The sequence below is a fragment of the Egretta garzetta genome, unplaced genomic scaffold, assembly GCF_000687185.1.
Source record: "Egretta garzetta isolate BGI_Z169 unplaced genomic scaffold, ASM68718v1 scaffold272, whole genome shotgun sequence".
Classification (NCBI taxonomy): domain Eukaryota; kingdom Metazoa; phylum Chordata; class Aves; order Pelecaniformes; family Ardeidae; genus Egretta; species Egretta garzetta.
In genome coordinates, this window is record NW_009258966.1 from 2,887,412 (window position 1) to 2,904,872 (window position 17,461).

The following is a 17,461-nucleotide window of genomic DNA, read 5'->3' on the forward strand; positions in this document are numbered from 1 at the left end:
TGCAGGAAAAAGTAGCAGGCAAATAACAAATGAAATACACGTTCACAAAGTCTTTACTTTAAATCATCTCCTAGCTGCTTGGAGAGAACTGCATGCATCTGAAAGAATGCTGGGGAGCATTTCTACTAGAAAATGCATGGCTAAGTTGAGTTTTGCTGTGTGTGTGTGAAAGAGAGAGAAAGAGGGAAAACAAGCCATTTTTTAAAGACAATACTGAAACATTTTACTAACTCAGAGCATGAAGAAACAGTTATCTTGATAACATATATACAGAACAGATACAGACAACTTTCAGATACCTAAGACATTACATTGAGGTCACAACAGCTAATTTGTAACAATGCTTATTCTAGCACAGTAAGCTTGCCAAAAAGATGTATTCAGCAGCATTCATATGGTCTTTCTTGACAAAGGAGCAGGGCTGGGAGGGACCTAAGCCAACATATGGTACTAGAAACATAGACAGAGGAACTCCAAAGTGATTTAGCACATGATCTTTTATTTATTTATTTTAAACACAAGAATAGCATTCATAATTAATATTGCAGTCTGATTTAATATGGCTTTCTCTAAAGATAAATGTGAGTTCACAAGGTCAATGGCAAACTAAATCATTTACCCTCCAAATGTGGAGGCCCTTTGACTTTTTTTTAGTAACCAGTAAGGTCCTGGAGCTGTGAAGGAAAATGGCTGCAGTGTCTAGCCACCAACCTTTCTGTGTAAATAAAAACCAGTTAAAAAAACAAAAGACCTCATTTACCTGAGATTGAACAGACCAGTGATGCAAATAAAACAATGGCATGCAAAGACAAAGAGATATTCAGAATCCAAACAATGAACCATGCTTCTCTTTGGTCTTGTTTAAGTGCTTCAACACCTGCTTGAGTGCTGAGGGGGAAAGTGTCTGAGACAATGCTTCTCACATCCACACATGAGCCAAAGGTTTCTGTGTCCCATGTTGCCAGTTCAGAGTAGGAAGGGAAATGGATGGGCAGTAGGGATGGGAGAGTGCATGCTCTCGAGTCTGGCTTAGACACTTCAGGAACAGCTGAATGACTTGAGGAGAGGTCCAGAACTCATGCAAGGTGCCAAAATTTATGTGACGCAAAACCAACCAAAACCTGTCCAGTACCTGTAGTAGGTCTTCTGTCACATTTCTTTAATGAAAGAAATGGAAAATTAAAATAGGAACTACCAGCTCACACCTGGCTGAACTGTCTGCTGTCCAGGGAGAAAGGTCTGGGCTGGTGTGCAGAGCTGAGGTACAGAAGTGATAACATGGCTGGGCTGGGAAGCTCCCACAAAGAAAAAGACTCAGCAAACATTATTTAATAAACCACCTTCCCTTTCTCTCCTGCTCTGTGAGCCTGGCATGAGGGCTAACAAACTCAGCACAGAATTGTTCAGCATTCAGATCCAGATGTTCAGACAGCTCAGGAGCTCAGAAAATGAGCATTTTTAATGCTCTGAGCCCAGGGATAGCACTGGGCTTATGAAATTTGAGCACAGGCCCAGCAAGATCCTGACTTAAAACATTCGATGGCTCAGATGTTGAGACACAGTTAGAAAAGTAATACCAAACACTCTTCCCTTCTCTCTCCTCTTCCTTTCTTCTCCCTTTTCCTCATCTTCCACACATACATGCACACATGTGCACATCAAGCTGCCAGGGAGAGTGTGAAAATGAACTAACAAACAATTGGCAGTACCATTCTGCAAGGAGGACACCAGGCAGAAAACTCTATGTCAGGAACAGTATTTAGCTGGATTAGGAAGTGAGTCCACGATGGGGGTTAGGGAAAGGTCAACAAGCAAGTGGTAGAGAAAGGCCAGAGCAAAGAGGAATAAGCTCATCCTCTTTATTTGTTTGTTTGTTTGCAGACTTCTCCAGCACAAGGCCAGGGGAAAATATGGATGGATGTTTTCCTTTTAGCAGGGGCACATTTCTGCTGGTTCTACTTATGTGTTAGAAGATGCAGGCCACAGAGATTAGTCAGAGCATTTCAAAAGTATTGATGTTGGTTTGTCATTGAGATCTGAGCTAGAAGATTTCACTACCAGTGAGTGGCTGAAAGAAAGAGACAGCCTCTGCCTTTTAGCTTTCAGGGGTATTGGATTTAGTTCCCTCTGTGGCAGAGCATCAAAACCAGGTGCTACCTTTGTGACAGAAGGAGAGTTTTCAGTTCTTTGACTTTTACTTAAATAGGCTCAAATTGCTGAATTTGCATGGGGTGAGCAGGACACTCTTCCTTGAAAATGACAAATTGCTCAACACTGCTATGCTATACCCAAGCATTGATTCAGAGAGTATTCTGGGTCATTAAAGTCTTAGGGGAGAGACACTCATCTTACTTTAAATGAAAGTTAGGGAAAAAAAAGCACTGTCGTTATCCAAAAGAGTAAAACCTGCCTTTTCTTTCCTCGGGGAAGCCCTTGGCGGCTGGTACTTGAATTAGCATGTCTTGTTTGTAGATCAAGCCTGAAATAAGTTGCATCTTTATCAACTGGTTCTGGCTTGTAGATCAGTCAAACTTCCTCAGTCTCCACCTTGGATTTGATAGAAACTTATGGTTGAAGTTATTTGTGAAGCAAGAACTAGCATACCTGATTAAGAATTGGGTGAGGAGGGAAAAATAAATACATTTTTTCTCTTTCATAGTATTTTTCCCCTATTATAAGAGATGCTGCTAAAAGGCACAGAGTTCACAAGCTCACTGCCTTAACCATGGCACAGATTTCTTCTGCTTACCTGAAAAGATGATAAATATCTTTTAAAACTTCTTATTCAGAAAAGTACTGAGTTATTTGCCTAAACTCAGTTCCACTGAAGAAGTGCGTCAAAGAAGTTCCATTGAAGTAAAATGCTTAATTTAGGTACATAATGAAGTGTCTCAGATTGCTTTCCTTTTAGTTGTTGGTAAAAAGTGCATATTAGCTTCCAAATCTCTTCCATGCACATAGGGAACTTCTGTTGTTCCTGTGACAGGGAGAAGCAATGATAGTTCTGCCAGGCAAACCCTGATTCTCTTACAAGATTGTGAGACTGAGATGGCATGATGCTCTCACAGCAGCGACTACAGAGATCTAGACAAATGCAAAACCTTCAGGATCAGCTCTTCAAATGACAAGCCAGATACCTGATCATAAAGGTCTGTATTCAAAATAAGTCTGAGTATGTGAGCCTGTGTATGTAGTAGTAAGTCAACATCTCCAGTAGAATTTGGCTTATCTTACACAGCTACTCAACACCTACAGTGCTGTATTGAGAAGCCCTCTGTATCTGTGTCTGGAAAAGCCAACAAACATAATGGTGATAGAGATTTCCTCCCACCCTACTAACATCAAGGGATGATATAATATTAATTAGCTCCTGCACAGCACTGGAGAAGCATCCTCACCTTATGCCTCTATAGCAGGTAGAAACTGAAACCGACATTTTACATCTGGACAAGCTGGGTGGGGCAGAATAATTTAACATGATACATAACAGGCATACTCAGGATTTCTGGATCTCCAGGACCATGGCTAACATTCAGGCCACAACACTCTCCCACACACTGCAGGAATGGGTGGGCAGGACACAGCCACAACAACATACTGGAAACCAAATATCCAACCCACAAGCATTGCTGGGAACGGGACAGCTGAATGTGGCACTGCACAGAAAGAGGAAGATTCGTTAATCAGAGCAGCCTATATACTTGGTCATTGGCTTCAAAGGGGTTGGGGAGGTCCTCTGCCAGAGCACCATGCACTCTCCTGCGGTTTCAGACCTCTGTATGGCAACTGCCTGACAAAATCTACTCTTTCAAGTTAAGTGTATGGCTAATTCCCAAAGTAACATGACTCTTGCTTAGATTCTGAGGCATTTAACTTCTACTAGCATCTGAGGGCAGATGACTCACTTCTACAGTTCTGAGTGATGTCAGCTGTGTAAATCTTGCATGATTTACCTTCCAAATGATCTCTTACTTATACCAGTGATGGGATTAAAACAGAAAAGCTCTGCTTCCATGGGAGAACTGAGATATCCCTTCTAATGACAGATGGGCACAACAACAAATGGCTAGTGTGAGTCAATCAACAAGAACATTAATAATCATGACCAATAATTATTATCAATAATAATAAAAAGACAACTAAAAAAAATTAAAGACGCCACTGTTCACTGCTTCCTGCTTTGGATGGAAATGCATGTGAGGTTGTTCCTTTTCTATGCTTAATGTACAGTTGCCTTATTTAACATACATAGTACTATGGCTTATAATAAAAGTTGTGTAGTCTGCAGCTTTTTAATCTTTACATCCATTCAGAGGCATCTACTGGATGTGACTATGTACAAAAAAGGAATGGATGAGGCTGGGGGCTCCTAGTGAGCAGTAGAGGGCAGAGGTGGGGCAGGCTGCGTAATGGATGGCAAGATTGTAAATCCCCGTTGGGCAAAAGAGAAATCCTTTGCAGTACTGTTTATGCCCATGTAACAGTCTGCAGCTATTACTTCTTGAACATGTCCTGCAGGGGCCCTGGTAGGTATTTGATGACTGTGTCTAAAATGCTCTCTTCTTCCTCCTCCTCTTCATCCCCACAGCCAGGAGGAATTGCCTTCTTTGGGCGTGTCAGACTCCCTTCAGCATTAGCTTCCAGTGCTGCCTGGGCCTCCGCTTCCTTTTCTTCCTTCTTCTTTATCCCATACTGCAGGGGAGAGACAACACATTGTCATTCACCCACTGAACACCACAATCATGTTCTACAATATGAACATCACTCTTAATATTTGGCTTTTGCTCTTTTACACAGATACCCAAATTATCAATCCTAACAACTCCCACCAAAGCACAGCCTAGGGTACTAGGCTTGTCTTGTGAGACAGCTCTCACAAGACAAGATGGTCAGATGTTCAGATCACTCAGAAACAAGCACAGAGAGAATTTGAAACTATACAGCCATGGGCCTAGCAAAGACAATACAAGCTCTGTGTTAGTAAAGTTTAAATTCTACTGGTGTTGATCTTCCTCTTTTCTGTTCACAAGTCTGATGCTCAAATCCATCATCTGCAGTGATTTTTAAATTCCATCTGCAGCATCTTATAGTAAAGGTTTACGGATATGGCAAAACTTCAGGAAGAAAATAATTATCAACGGAAGAAAGCAAGCAGAACAGGACTAACAGGCAGGATGCAGTGAAAATGGCACAGTTTGAGATATTCTCATGCAGGACATATCCTACACAACCTCATCCCTGTTCTCTTGGTATAAGTAAGTGGGACAGTAAGACCTCTTACTGAAAAGAAACTGGTATGAGAAACTCCGTATTTGCACACTGAACTCTGTAATTCTGGAAGTAAAGCTGACTCATACTGTCTGAAGAGAAACACACTTAAGCCTGCAAGTAGAATGAATACCTGAAATTTGCTACTCCTGTTGAGAATTAAAGGCACACCACTAAGACTTTACAGGAGTAACAAGAATCTCATTTTATGATTTTATATTCAAAATGCTAGATTTTGTAGAGAAGTAAAGATATGCCTGAGTGAATCACACTAGGGAGAGAAGTTCTGTAGTATCTCAGCTCCCATAGTGACTAGGACTTTCTTTCCAACTGCTAGTCTGAAGGTATGTCCAAGGAAAACAATTTTTGCACCACCAACCCTCAGCACTCCTCAGCCACCATACATTTCAGTAGTTCTCATTTTGCTGCTATTTCCATAAGTGTTTGTACAGAAATTTTTGAGATTATAGAGATGCACGATTTAAAAAAAATTAACTACTCAAACTGTCACATGCAAATTTACCGCAACAAGGATACCTGGAAGTTACCCTCTTTATTACTTACAATAATTTCACTTCAGCTACGTTAGGGAGGCATTTGACCTTTGTGAGGAAGAAGAAAGGCATTCAGATTTGCTGTAACAGCTATGAGTTTCAAAATTAAAGCCATTTCTTTATTTATGCCTAGATTTTAAAGTACCAAGTGGAATTAAGATTGCCCTCAATACATCAGAACCATAAAGTAACTAACCTAAACCCATGCAAAGGCCAGTAAAACATTTTGCATGAATAAGCTTGAAAAAAACCTTTGAAAAGAAAATTAGATCTGATTTCAAAAACATCAAAGAATTATGTTGGCACAAAGTACTCAGTATTTTCTAGTACCAATAGTATGGTACTCCTGAACAGACATGAAGTAGACACTCTTCTCATGATCTTCTCTTTTCATTTTTTTCTATTAAGAATAGATCAAATTGTTTACCAGAAAAGCAAAAAAAATGCATTGCTGCTGTCATGACTTTCTGATTTCAAAGGGCTCTTGGGTTTGACAAGAAACTCCCAAACATTTCTGAGCAAAGGCAATATTTTTGCTTCCTTTCTCCGTCATTAAGATTTAGGATAAGAGCCTTCAAGGTTGAAACAAGTAACTTCAAAAACCCTTAGTTCTCTAAATCAATTCTTCCAAGCCAAAATGTTCATTAAGGACATTTGTCTTATGATTTTTATACCTAGTGGATGTCAGTCACACCAGATTTCATGGGAGAGAAGTTTAAGGCAAATGATGTCTCCATTCACATCTAAGGCAAAGGAAGCATTTGATCAACTTGTAGTTACAGGGCTGAACACCAAAAAGAAGATCCAACATAGGACCAGCAACCAATGCAGAGGGAATGACATATACTGCTAAGCTGTGGACAGTCTCTATAGCTGTCTGGTACCCACTCTCCCTTTCAAGTCACAGGTAGATGTCTCTAGGTGATTCCCAGTGTAATTAATCTACAGACTATCTTCCTTTGACAACTAGAGGAGAAGAGTAGTAGTGGAGACAACACAAGTCATAGGACCACACAGGTCCCCTGCATGCTTTCAAATCCTCCATCTCAAAACAAGTATCGTCTCATGCCAGGTTGATCCTCTAGCTCATGAACTTGTTGAATAAACACCTAGGCCACAGAAAACTGGAACAAAACCAACTGCTCAAGCACTACTGTGTGTTAGGACAGAGGGAAGCTCAAAGTTTATATGACGGAATTAGCACTGTACTTGTCAGCCTGTGCTGACATGTTTCCTTAGAAAGCCTCTACTGATTGCCCTCAGAGAATTGCAGTGCTAAGACAGACCTTAGCTCTTACAAGATATGGCCAGTCTTATGTGGCAGCTGCAGAATGGGGCAATACATGGCCTGGAAAGAGATCTTTCACTGTAAAAGGACATTAAGGAAAACCAGATTCTATTGTTCCAGCTTACTGGCACAAATGCCATGTACAGAACTTCATCTGCTTGGCCTTGACTCATGCCACCATATAGTTAATAATGTAGGATTATGGACTAAACCCAGCAAGATACTGAAACATTTTAGATATGTGAATCACCCTGCTGCTCCTGAAGTCATTACTATGCTGTCACATGAGGATTGTCTTCACTGGGTCGTATGTTGGCGAAATACTGGTGGGCTGGAGTCCTCAGTCATTAGGTGGAGAGTAGGGAAAAAATATCATGACCCTTGATTTACTCCACCCTGACTGACTGCATGTCAGGAAAATACCACACTAACAATGCTGCCATCAACTTCCTCCCCATCTCTTTGCTTTCCCTAGTCCTTCTGCTTTCCACAAGAAGTCAAAGTAAGTGCATGAGCCAGAGACATGCTGCAAATTCTATCTAGCTCTAATGACAGTATGGGTGTCAAGGAATAGGGGCGACTGTTGAGCCAATGTGGGCTTGCAGCTAAAAAGTCAACCTACCACAAATATGGTTACCATTTCTTATGACAAGCTAACCATTGCTTACTAAAAATGAACATATCTATCTAGCAAATACCTGGGCCACAGAATGAGTAAGGCAGTAATATCACAGTTAAGACACTTGCAGAAGTTATTGCTTATCTCTGGGTCAGTTGTGGAACTGACTCCCCAGGAAGACAGCTGCAATCAAGGTGCGAGTGATTATCTTTGGATCAGATTTGGAACTGACTCTTTAGGAACAACAACTGATTCACCTGGAGAAGCTAAAGAAATGCAGAATAAGTTTTGGGGGGATAAAGACAACACTAAGACTGCATCGTGGGACCATCAGAAGATTATCAGTGCAGAGGATCCTGGAGTCTGAGAATAAACTGCTGCCAAGATGAACATCTTTCCCATTGGCATGCCAGGCAGGATGGCCCTAGGACTCCCATACTCTGGATGGGGATTCAAAAGACAAACAGAGTGGTTTTGCTGACCTTAGCAGGTTAGGTTAACCATAACACAATAACCATAACATTATGCTATTTACCATAATTGTATGCTGCTAAGATTATTATAGTTACACAATTGTGTCTGCTATTGCCATGGTGGAATGATCATATTTTACAGTCTCTATAAACTATTAAAAATCACTAGGTATATACTTTGTATAGTCACAGCTTCTTTCATCACTGGGTATTTTCACTGCATGCTTTTCTTCCCTCCTAACACCTAGATAAGCAGGGAATGAGGACTAGTGTTCTTGGTACTACATACCTATCCTGCAGCCCAGATTTGCAGTGTCAGCTGGAAATGTAAAGAAGATAAATAAAGGCATGTTTCAGTCCTTGCAGCAGAGAAAGGAACCATGTTCCCCGTGCTAGCTTGGCATGTTTACATGCTAGCTGACTGTGCCTGTGAAGCCTACAGCGGGCAGTGGGATGCAAGTAAATGTTGTAATGTCTTGCCAAGATAAATCCATGCAGGTCTGGATAGCAGGGATTTTGTAATGGAACAGCATGTCCTAAATGTAACTGTCTGGCCAGCACTTTCCATGGCTGGTAGCAGCTGTCAACCAAGTCTCCTCCAATGTGGCTGCATCTGGGTGATTGACACCTGGAGATATGCATATAGGCACCCCTCAACACAGCTATGCACCACCTATGATCCTAGGGATTGTTCCTGGCTGGTTGTTTTCACTGTGAACAACTGGTAACATTGCTCTTCTCTCACTCAGGAAACACGTCTTCCTCCCAGGGTGCTCCGAGACCCTGAAATTGGTTTTCAGTCCGCATCCCAGAAAATAATACTGGATATCCACTAACACAGAGTTTTAGTTTCTGGAAAAAAGGTTGGCATATAAATGATACAGGTTACATTTCTCTTCAGGGAATTTTTCTCCTCCGTGGTTTTGGGTAGCTGCAGGTAGTACTGAACCTATGTCTGAACAGGTGTGGCATCTCTGGAATTATTATTTTATTTACCAGCTGAGCTTTTAAAAGCTAGCAAGAGATGTCAGTGCCTGTTCCTTATCTTGCTCCATATACCAATTAAAGGAGACCTTGTCTCTTCTTACACAGCCCTGCCTATTAAACTTCATTCACATTCCAACCTACAACACAATAAAAAAGAACAAAATTATCAGCCAGACTTGAAAGTGTATGGTTAGAGAAGACACAGAGGGGGCAACTTGCCCACCCTTCCACCTCTAGGGTTAACTTAACCTGAACCAGTCTTTTTCTTAGAGACCTCAGCTGGTGAAGTATTCTCACCTGCTGTGGAACTCAACTACAATTAAATAAAAAAAATTACAATTAAAATATTTCTCCTCATGTTTCACCTGATTATTTCTGAAATGCTTTTTTAAAAGGAATCTGGAAAACCGATAAGACACAGCTGGTGCAAAAAAATTTATCTTTCATCTGTCATTTTGGGTTTTGTTTTTTTTTTCAGGTGGGTTTTTTTGTGTGTGTGTGTATGTGTGTCTCTTCCATTACCAAAAAGAACACCAGCTCAATTAAGATCTTCCTCTCATGAAACCTTCTGCCAGGAGTATATGTGGGACTGAAACAGATTGAGAGCAATAGGTAGGGTTTAGCACTGACCTTTAGCTCCACAACTGTGAGAGTCTGGGGTACAGAAAAAGACTCCATGTGTATTTCATTTATAAAAGCCTGAACTCTTTCTACATATTTCTGTGGTCTTTCTGTGAGTGAACAGGCTGCTAAGCATAGCTTTGGCTTTAGGTTTCAGGTAAAGATGAGGCAGTTTTCAGTCAGAGGCTTAGGAAAGTATCTGCCAGTGTGATGCCTTATGCTCTGGTTTTGCCTTTTTACTGATGATGCAGTATTCCTTCTAGATCTTCCTGTGGCGAGAGTGCTTCTGTGTGGTTATGTGCCAATGGAAACCGCATATTTTTCTTCCCCTATCTCTATTACCTCCAAGCCCCAGCATTGGGAATGTTGCAGAATGGAAGAAGGGTTTTCCTACAGGAGAAGACAGTACTGAACCCCAGAGCCCTGAGTACTCTGTTCTCAGCACACAGAGCTTGCTTTGATGTGGATCTGGCCCAGCAATGTGCACCAGTTCTTCTTCCACCTCAAATTAGGGATCTCTTGATTTCATTCTTGTGTGAACTTTGGCTCTTTTTTGTTTGTTTATTTGTTTTTGTTGTTCTACTTGTCTTTCTGATCAGTTCATTTATCCCTGGCTTGATGTCCAAGGAGTTGCTATGGAAAGGGGGAGAGGATTACTAGCCAGAAAACTTCTAGGGAAGCCTTTTAACACATTTGAAAGGAGGACACTATCTTTGTCCCTCAATTTATCCATTTAAGTCTAAGCTTTGCCATGCACTGTTAAAATCACCCAGACTGATTCAGGCTGCTCAGCCATGTTGACCCTAGATAATCCCTGTACTTTGTGAGGACTCATAAACAAAGAATCACAGGGGGGGCTATATGCGTGTGTCTGAGTGCTCTTGTCACCACATGCTGCTGCACAGATCTGCTGATCAGGACCCTGTCACTGTGTTAGTGGAAGAGGGCTAATTAATAATGGAAAAGAACAAGGCAAAGTCTGGAAACTGCAGTCCTAAATTATATTGTTCAATTGCCTGTGAGCCAAATGGAAACACAGCTCAGGAGAGAGATGACAGACAGAGAGGAAGGAGAGCAATGAAACTTCGGGAAGGGGGCACTTAAAATGCAAAGTCAGAGCTACGAATATATAAATGGTTTGTGCTTCATGTCTTGTCTCTCCTGGAACAGACCTTTCCAAGCTGTCTCCTTGGTGGCCATCAGAGTTTTTCAGCCAGCTATCCTACAAAGGTTATTTGTAGACATGGCTTCTGTCCTTTGAGTCCTTTACGTCACCCAAGGCTCCATCTCCCCACAAGTTCCCTGTGGCTGCATATGCCTTCCTCCTCTCTGCCAGTTCAGGCTTTCAGCTTTGTAAAAATCACAGCAGCTCTTCATTCATCACTTATCTTGGTTCAGGTCTTCCAGTACACGTTTCAGTCTTACCCCCTCTTTCTCTCCAGGGACTCCCATAGCAGGTACACAGAGACCTGCACTTTTTAGCTTGTACCACATGCACAGGTGAGATGCAGATGTGGATTTCAAAGGTCTCATCTGATGTTCATCTGTCTCCCATCAGCATCTTCTTCTAGTGACACAGGGGGAGTCTGACCATCACTTCCTTCTCCCCCATGTCAACATTGCTGCCTGAGAATCACACACCTGTTTTCAGTTCTGATTAGCTGCAGGATTGCAGCACATTTGCATGGGAATGCCCATTGTCCCCAGCATCAAAGAGTAGCATTGCCCAACTCAACAGATTTGAAATTTGTTTTTCCACTACCCCACAATGGAGACAGTGGAAGATAAAGCACTGCTCTCCTGAGCAGATCTGATATGTACTCAACAAGCCTCACTCACCTTCTCAGTTGGCTTTACACAACATATATGGGTCTCTGAAACTTGAGGACCATGCAAAAAGGATGTAGGTGAAGGCCCATCCAGGGGGTTGCCTAGAGTGAGTCAGTCACCCCAGACATTATGACTGCCTCTGTAAAGAAAAAAAGGAGGGTAACTGTTGCAGGTGATTCCCTTCCGAGGGAAACAGAGGGCCCAATATGCTGACCAGACCCATCCCACAGGGAGGTCTGCTGCCTCCCTGGGGCCAGGTTAGGGATGTTACTAGGAAACTCCCTGGTCTGGTACAGCCCTCTGATTATCACCTGCTATTGGTTATGCGGGTTGGCAGTGATGAGGCTGTGGAGAGAATATCAAGAGGGACTTCAGGGCACTGGGGCAATTGGTTGAAGGATCAGGAGCACAGTAGTGTTTTCCTCAACCCCATCACTGGCAGGGAAGAATACAGAAAGGAACAGGAAAACACAGCTGATTAACATGTGGCTCATAGGCTGGTGCCATCAGTGGAATTTTTTATTTTTGATCATCGGGAGGTTTATATGGCACTGGGCTTGCTGACAACAGATGGGGTTCAGCTATCTCAAAGGGGAAAAAGGATTCTTGCTCATGAATTGGTGGGGCTCACTGAGAGGGCTTTAAACTAGATTTGAAGGGGGAAGACGATATAATCAGGCTCGCTAGAGAGGAGCCTGGGGTAGCATGCCAGTGTTGGGGTGAAATTGATAGCCCAGATCAAGTGCATCTGCATGGGCAAAAGTCTCATAATTGCTAGCCCTTCTTCTTGTGGGGGACTGCAACTTACCAGACATCTACTGGAAATACAACACAGCAGAGAAGAAACAGTCTAGGAAGTTCCTGCAGTGTGTGGAAGATAACTTCCTGACACAGCTGGTAAGTGAACCTACCAGGGGAGGTGCCTCGCTTGACCTGCTGTTTATTAACAGAGAAGGACTGGTGGGAGAGGTGGTAGTCAGAGGCCATCTTGGGCTTAGTGACCGTGAAATGGTAGAGTTCTTGATGCTTGGTAAAGTAAGGAAGGGGGCCAGCAAAACCACTACCATGGACTTCTGGAGGGCAGACTTTGGCCTGTTCAGAACACTGGCTGAGAGAGTCCCTTGGGAGGCAGTCCTGAAGGGCAAAGGGGTCCAGGAAGGTTGGGCATTCTTCAGGAAGGAAGTCTTAAAAGTGCAGGAGTAGGCTGTCCCCATGTGCCAAAAGAAGTACCAGTGGGGAAGACGACTGGCCTGGCTGAACAGTGAGCTATTCCTGGGACTCAGGAAGAAAAGGAGAGCTTACCAGCTTTGGAAGAAGGCGCAGGCAACTCAAGAAGAGTACAGGGATCTCATCAGGTCATGCAGAGAGAAAATTAGAAAGGCAAAAGCCCAGCTAGAACTCAATCTGGCCACTGTTGTACGAGATAACAAAAAATGTTTTTACTAATACATTAACAACAAAAAGAGAGGCAAGGAGAATCTCCATCCTTTATTGGATGGGGGGAGGGGGAGAACATTGCCACCAAGAATGAGAAAAAGGCTAAGGCACTTAATGCCTTCTTTGCCTCAGTCTTTAATAGTCAGACCAGTTATCCCCAGGTTATTCAGCCCCCTGAGCTGGAGTACAAGGAATGAGAGCAGAATAAACCCCCTGTAATCCAGGAGGAAGCAGCTAATGACCTGCTGTGCTGCCTGGACATTCACAAGTCTATAGGGCCAGATGGCATCCACCCCAAGACTAGAGGGAGCTGGCAGAGGAGCTTGCCGAGCCACACTCCATCATTTATCAGCTGTCCTGTTTAACAGAGGAGGTCCCAGATGACTGGAGGTTGGCAAATGTGACACCCATCTACAATAAGGGCCAGAAGGAGAATCCAAGGAGCTACAGGCCTGTCAGCCTGACCTCGGTACTGGGGAAGATTATGGAGCAGTTCATCCTGACTGCACTCACCAGGCATGTGCAGGACAACCAGGGGAACAGGCCCAGTTCATGAAATGCAGGTCCTGCTTGACCAACCTGATCTCTTTCTATGACCAGATGACCTGCCTAGTGGATGAGGGAAAAGCTGTGGATGTTATGTACCTGGACTTTAGTAAAGCCTTTGACACTGTCTCACACAGCATCCTCCTAGAGAAGCTGGCGGCTCATGGCTTAAACAGGTATACTCTTGCTGTGTAAAGAACTGGCTGGATGGCTGAGCCCAAGAGAGTTGTGGTCAACCAAGTTAAATCCAGTTGGCGGCCAGTCACAAGTGGTGTTCCCCAGGGCTTAGTTTTGGGGCCAGTTCTGTTTAATATCTTTATCAATGATCTGGATGATGGGATAAAGTCCACCCTTAGGCAGTTTGCAGATGACACCAAGCTGTGTGGGACTGTTGATCTGCTCGAGAGTAGGAAGGCTCTGAACAGGAATCTGGACAGACTGGATCGATTGGCCAAGGTCAATTGCATGTGGTTTAACAAGGCCAAGCGCCAGGTCCTGCACTTGGGTCACAACAACCCCATGCAACACTACAGACTTGAGGATGAGTGGCTGGAAAGATGCCTGGCAGAAAAGGACCTGGGGTACTGGTGGACAGTTGGCTAAACATGAGCAATGTGCCCAGGTGGCCAAGAAGGCCAACAGCATCCTGGCTTTTATCAGAAATAGTGTGACCAGCAGGACCAGGGAAGTGATCATGCCCCTGTACTTAGCATTGGTGAGGCTGCACCTCAAATACTGTGTTCAGTTTTGGGCCTCTTGCTACAAGAAAGACATTGCATTGCTGGAACATGTCCAGAGGAGAGCAACAAAGCTGGTGAGGGCTCTGGAGCACAAGTCTTATGAGGAGTGGCTGAGGGAACTGGGGTTGTTTAGCCTGGAGGAGGCTGAGAGGAGACCTTATCGCCCTCTATAACTGCCTGAAAGGAGGCTGTAGTGAGGTGGGTGTTGGTCTCTTCTCCCAAGTAACCAGTGATAGGATGAGAGGAAATGGCCTCAAATTGTCTCAGGAGAAGTTTGAATTGGGAATTAGGAAAAATTTATTTACTGAAAGAGTGGTCAAACATTGGAACAGGCTACCCAGAAAGGTTGTGGAGTCACCATCCCTGGAGATGCTCGAAAAACATGTAGATGTGGCACTTCGGGACATGGTTTAGTAGGCTTGGTGGTGTTGGGTTGATGGGTGGAGTAGATGGTCCTGGAGATCTTTTCCAACCTTAATTATTTATTATCCTATGATTCTATGAGACAACATGTTTTCTTTTTCTCTGTGTTTGCACATAAGTTAATTTCCTTCCTATTGTGTATGCAGCATCCTTATTAAAAGAATGCCTTACTGCATAATGGTCAGCCTCAGTGAGAGGGAATGAGGTTTAGAAAGTTTCAGGAGTGGAGGTAATTAAATTACTGCTGAATAGCAGAGACTTCCATCTTGTAATCAAAGAAATCTGCAGAGTAAGCAGAGAATATCTGACTCGTGAAGAATGGTATAGGATCAGAGGCTCCAAGATATTGATTTTAGGTACCTGGGGGCTTGACTGAAATCACCACACTGACTCATGACCACAGGGCCCGAGATAAGTACAGTACCTATTGTACTTCTAAGCCTGTTGGGTCCTTTGGAAAATCTCTCCCTGAGAACCAAACTTGTGGCTTCAGTTAGGAAAATCTGGGTCAATTCTATTTGTGAAAGCAGATGAGACAGGACAAGAAGAAAGAAAAATTACATATTCCACACTAACAATTACAGTTAATTGCTTATAGGTTACTGTGAAAATTTGGGTTTGCTCCATGATCATCATGATGGGATGAAGCTGCAGAAGGTTCCCATGAGAACACAGGCATTTTCCAGTGATGCAGAGCAGGTGCATTCCTAGCAAAAGTGCGATATGATTTCTTGTGTTTCCAATGTCTGCATTTAGATTTTTTGCAAGAAAAACTTCCCAGACGCCAATGGCAGGGACCCTGGAAATGCAAGGTGCGGTCTCTTGTATTAGTTCAGAAAAATTTATGTTATGACTATGGATCTGACAGCATAAATAATAAATCCATAGCATGTATCTGTGTTTATGTATGCACTTTGCAAGATCAGAACATGGAAGCTGCTCCTCCTCCTTCATTCCTCCTGCAATTTTTTGCATTGCCAAACAAGAGTCCTCCTATTAGTAAAAGGCTGGTAAAATTAATTCTGCAGGATGCTGCAGTAATATAGATTAAACATAGCTTTTTATTTCCTAAAGACTGTTTACCATATGTGAAAAGCTCTTTGTTTCTTTTTTTAATTTTTATTTTTGCATTACTTCACCTTATTTTGAAAGCTCTAGTCCAGCCAGTGTAGGTCTGGGCTTGTGTTTCTACAAGAACCTACTACAAAGGCTCCAGTGGATGAGGAATAGTTCACTGCAGGATGAGGAGTCATCTTTGTCCTGTGGTGCAAAGCATGGTGAAGATGCAGATAAGTGCCAAGAGAAACATTGTTTGTCCTCTCCAGGGGAACTCATTGACTGCTCATGAGGCTTAGAAATTACTATAATCCTGCATTGCTAGGTTTGTGCTTGCTAGCGTTCATCATTTCATTGCCTTATTGATCACAAGCACTTTGGCAGACTGGAGGTTGAAACCAGCTGAAATTCAGAGGCTGGTCCCTAAATGGATGATTCATTTAGAGTTCAGCTCTTGGGAGATAAACTACGTGAGCTCTCTGCATCTGATCTCTTTGCAAATCTCTGGGAAGCCACTAAAAGTACATTTTTTAAAAAAAACACTTGCTAAGTGCCAGTTTTGTTTCTAGCATGTTGCATTCATTTCTCTGTGCACATGTCAGCCCTTGTATTATGAACTTTAGGTTGTCCTCGGCATTTTGTAGTATGCTAAAAAGCACTCTTGAATATGTAGGAGTGTGTAGGAGCAAAGAAAAGTGGCAGGTAACAGAGCTCATCACAGCAGATCAAGAAGGAACTTAGAAAGCATTCTGGAAGTCATATTGTACATGATTGAAAGTATGCTCCATCTAAATTTATGTTCCCTACTGTAGTTCAGCACTGTGAGGGACAGTTGCATTCAGATGAACTCTTCTACTAGATAGCAGTTTTGAGGGAAATGAAAAAGATGAAATTATCTCTAAGTAAAGACAACATATAAACATAGCTTAATTGTAACACAAGAAAAAAAAATCCAAAATATTAGAAGAGACCCAATTAACGGTCCCAGATATAAAAGGAGTACTCATATTACCCCTGCTGAGAATCCTGGGGACTAATCTGGAGGAAAATAGTCCCCTAGACTGACATTTAAGTATGCATGTGCATTTTTTCCCCAGCTTTCTGTGTGACCTGTATGGGAGAGAATTCATTTTTTCTTGGTGGACAGGGAACTTAAGTAAGATTTATCCTTCCTGAGGGGCTGCAAGTGAGAGAGGGAGTCTGCTCTGAAACATAGTCATTGCTTATAGTGATGCCACACTGAAATGTAAAAACTTGCTTTCGCACCATTCTCATAAGGTTATTCTGTCCTCAGTAACTCTCCTGGATTGACAGGATGAGTTTGACAGGAAGTTAAGCTCCCTCAAACTTTTCACTAAGAATGTTTCTTTTTTTTCCTTCAGTAACCTACAACAATGTTTTCAATGATGACTTTGCTGACAGCAGAAGACAATGTAATTCTGCAATAGTAAGACCTCAGGAAAGATTAGTTAGGTGATTATCTTTAGTCCTTGCTGTGAGACTATTTAATTTTTGTCATCAACTCCTGGGGGATTCTTCTGTGTGGAATAAATCCTGCCATACCCCATTGTGGCTAGGATCTAATTAGCACACCCACCCTGACAGTACATCTGTGGAGA

At 42.6% G+C, this 17,461-nt stretch overlaps 1 protein-coding gene across 1 annotated transcript in view; it reads right to left on the reverse strand.

Moving 5' to 3' along the window:
• Positions 1 to 4,494: 4,494 nt before the first annotated feature.
• The window catches only part of CPLX1 (complexin 1), a 49,735-nt gene continuing 36,768 nt past the window's right edge, over positions 4,495 to 17,461 (reverse strand). The window contains exon 4 of the mRNA XM_009634639.1: positions 4,495 to 4,692. Coding sequence (XP_009632934.1) covers positions 4,495 to 4,692 — 198 coding nt within the window. The remainder of the gene's footprint in view (positions 4,693 to 17,461) is intronic.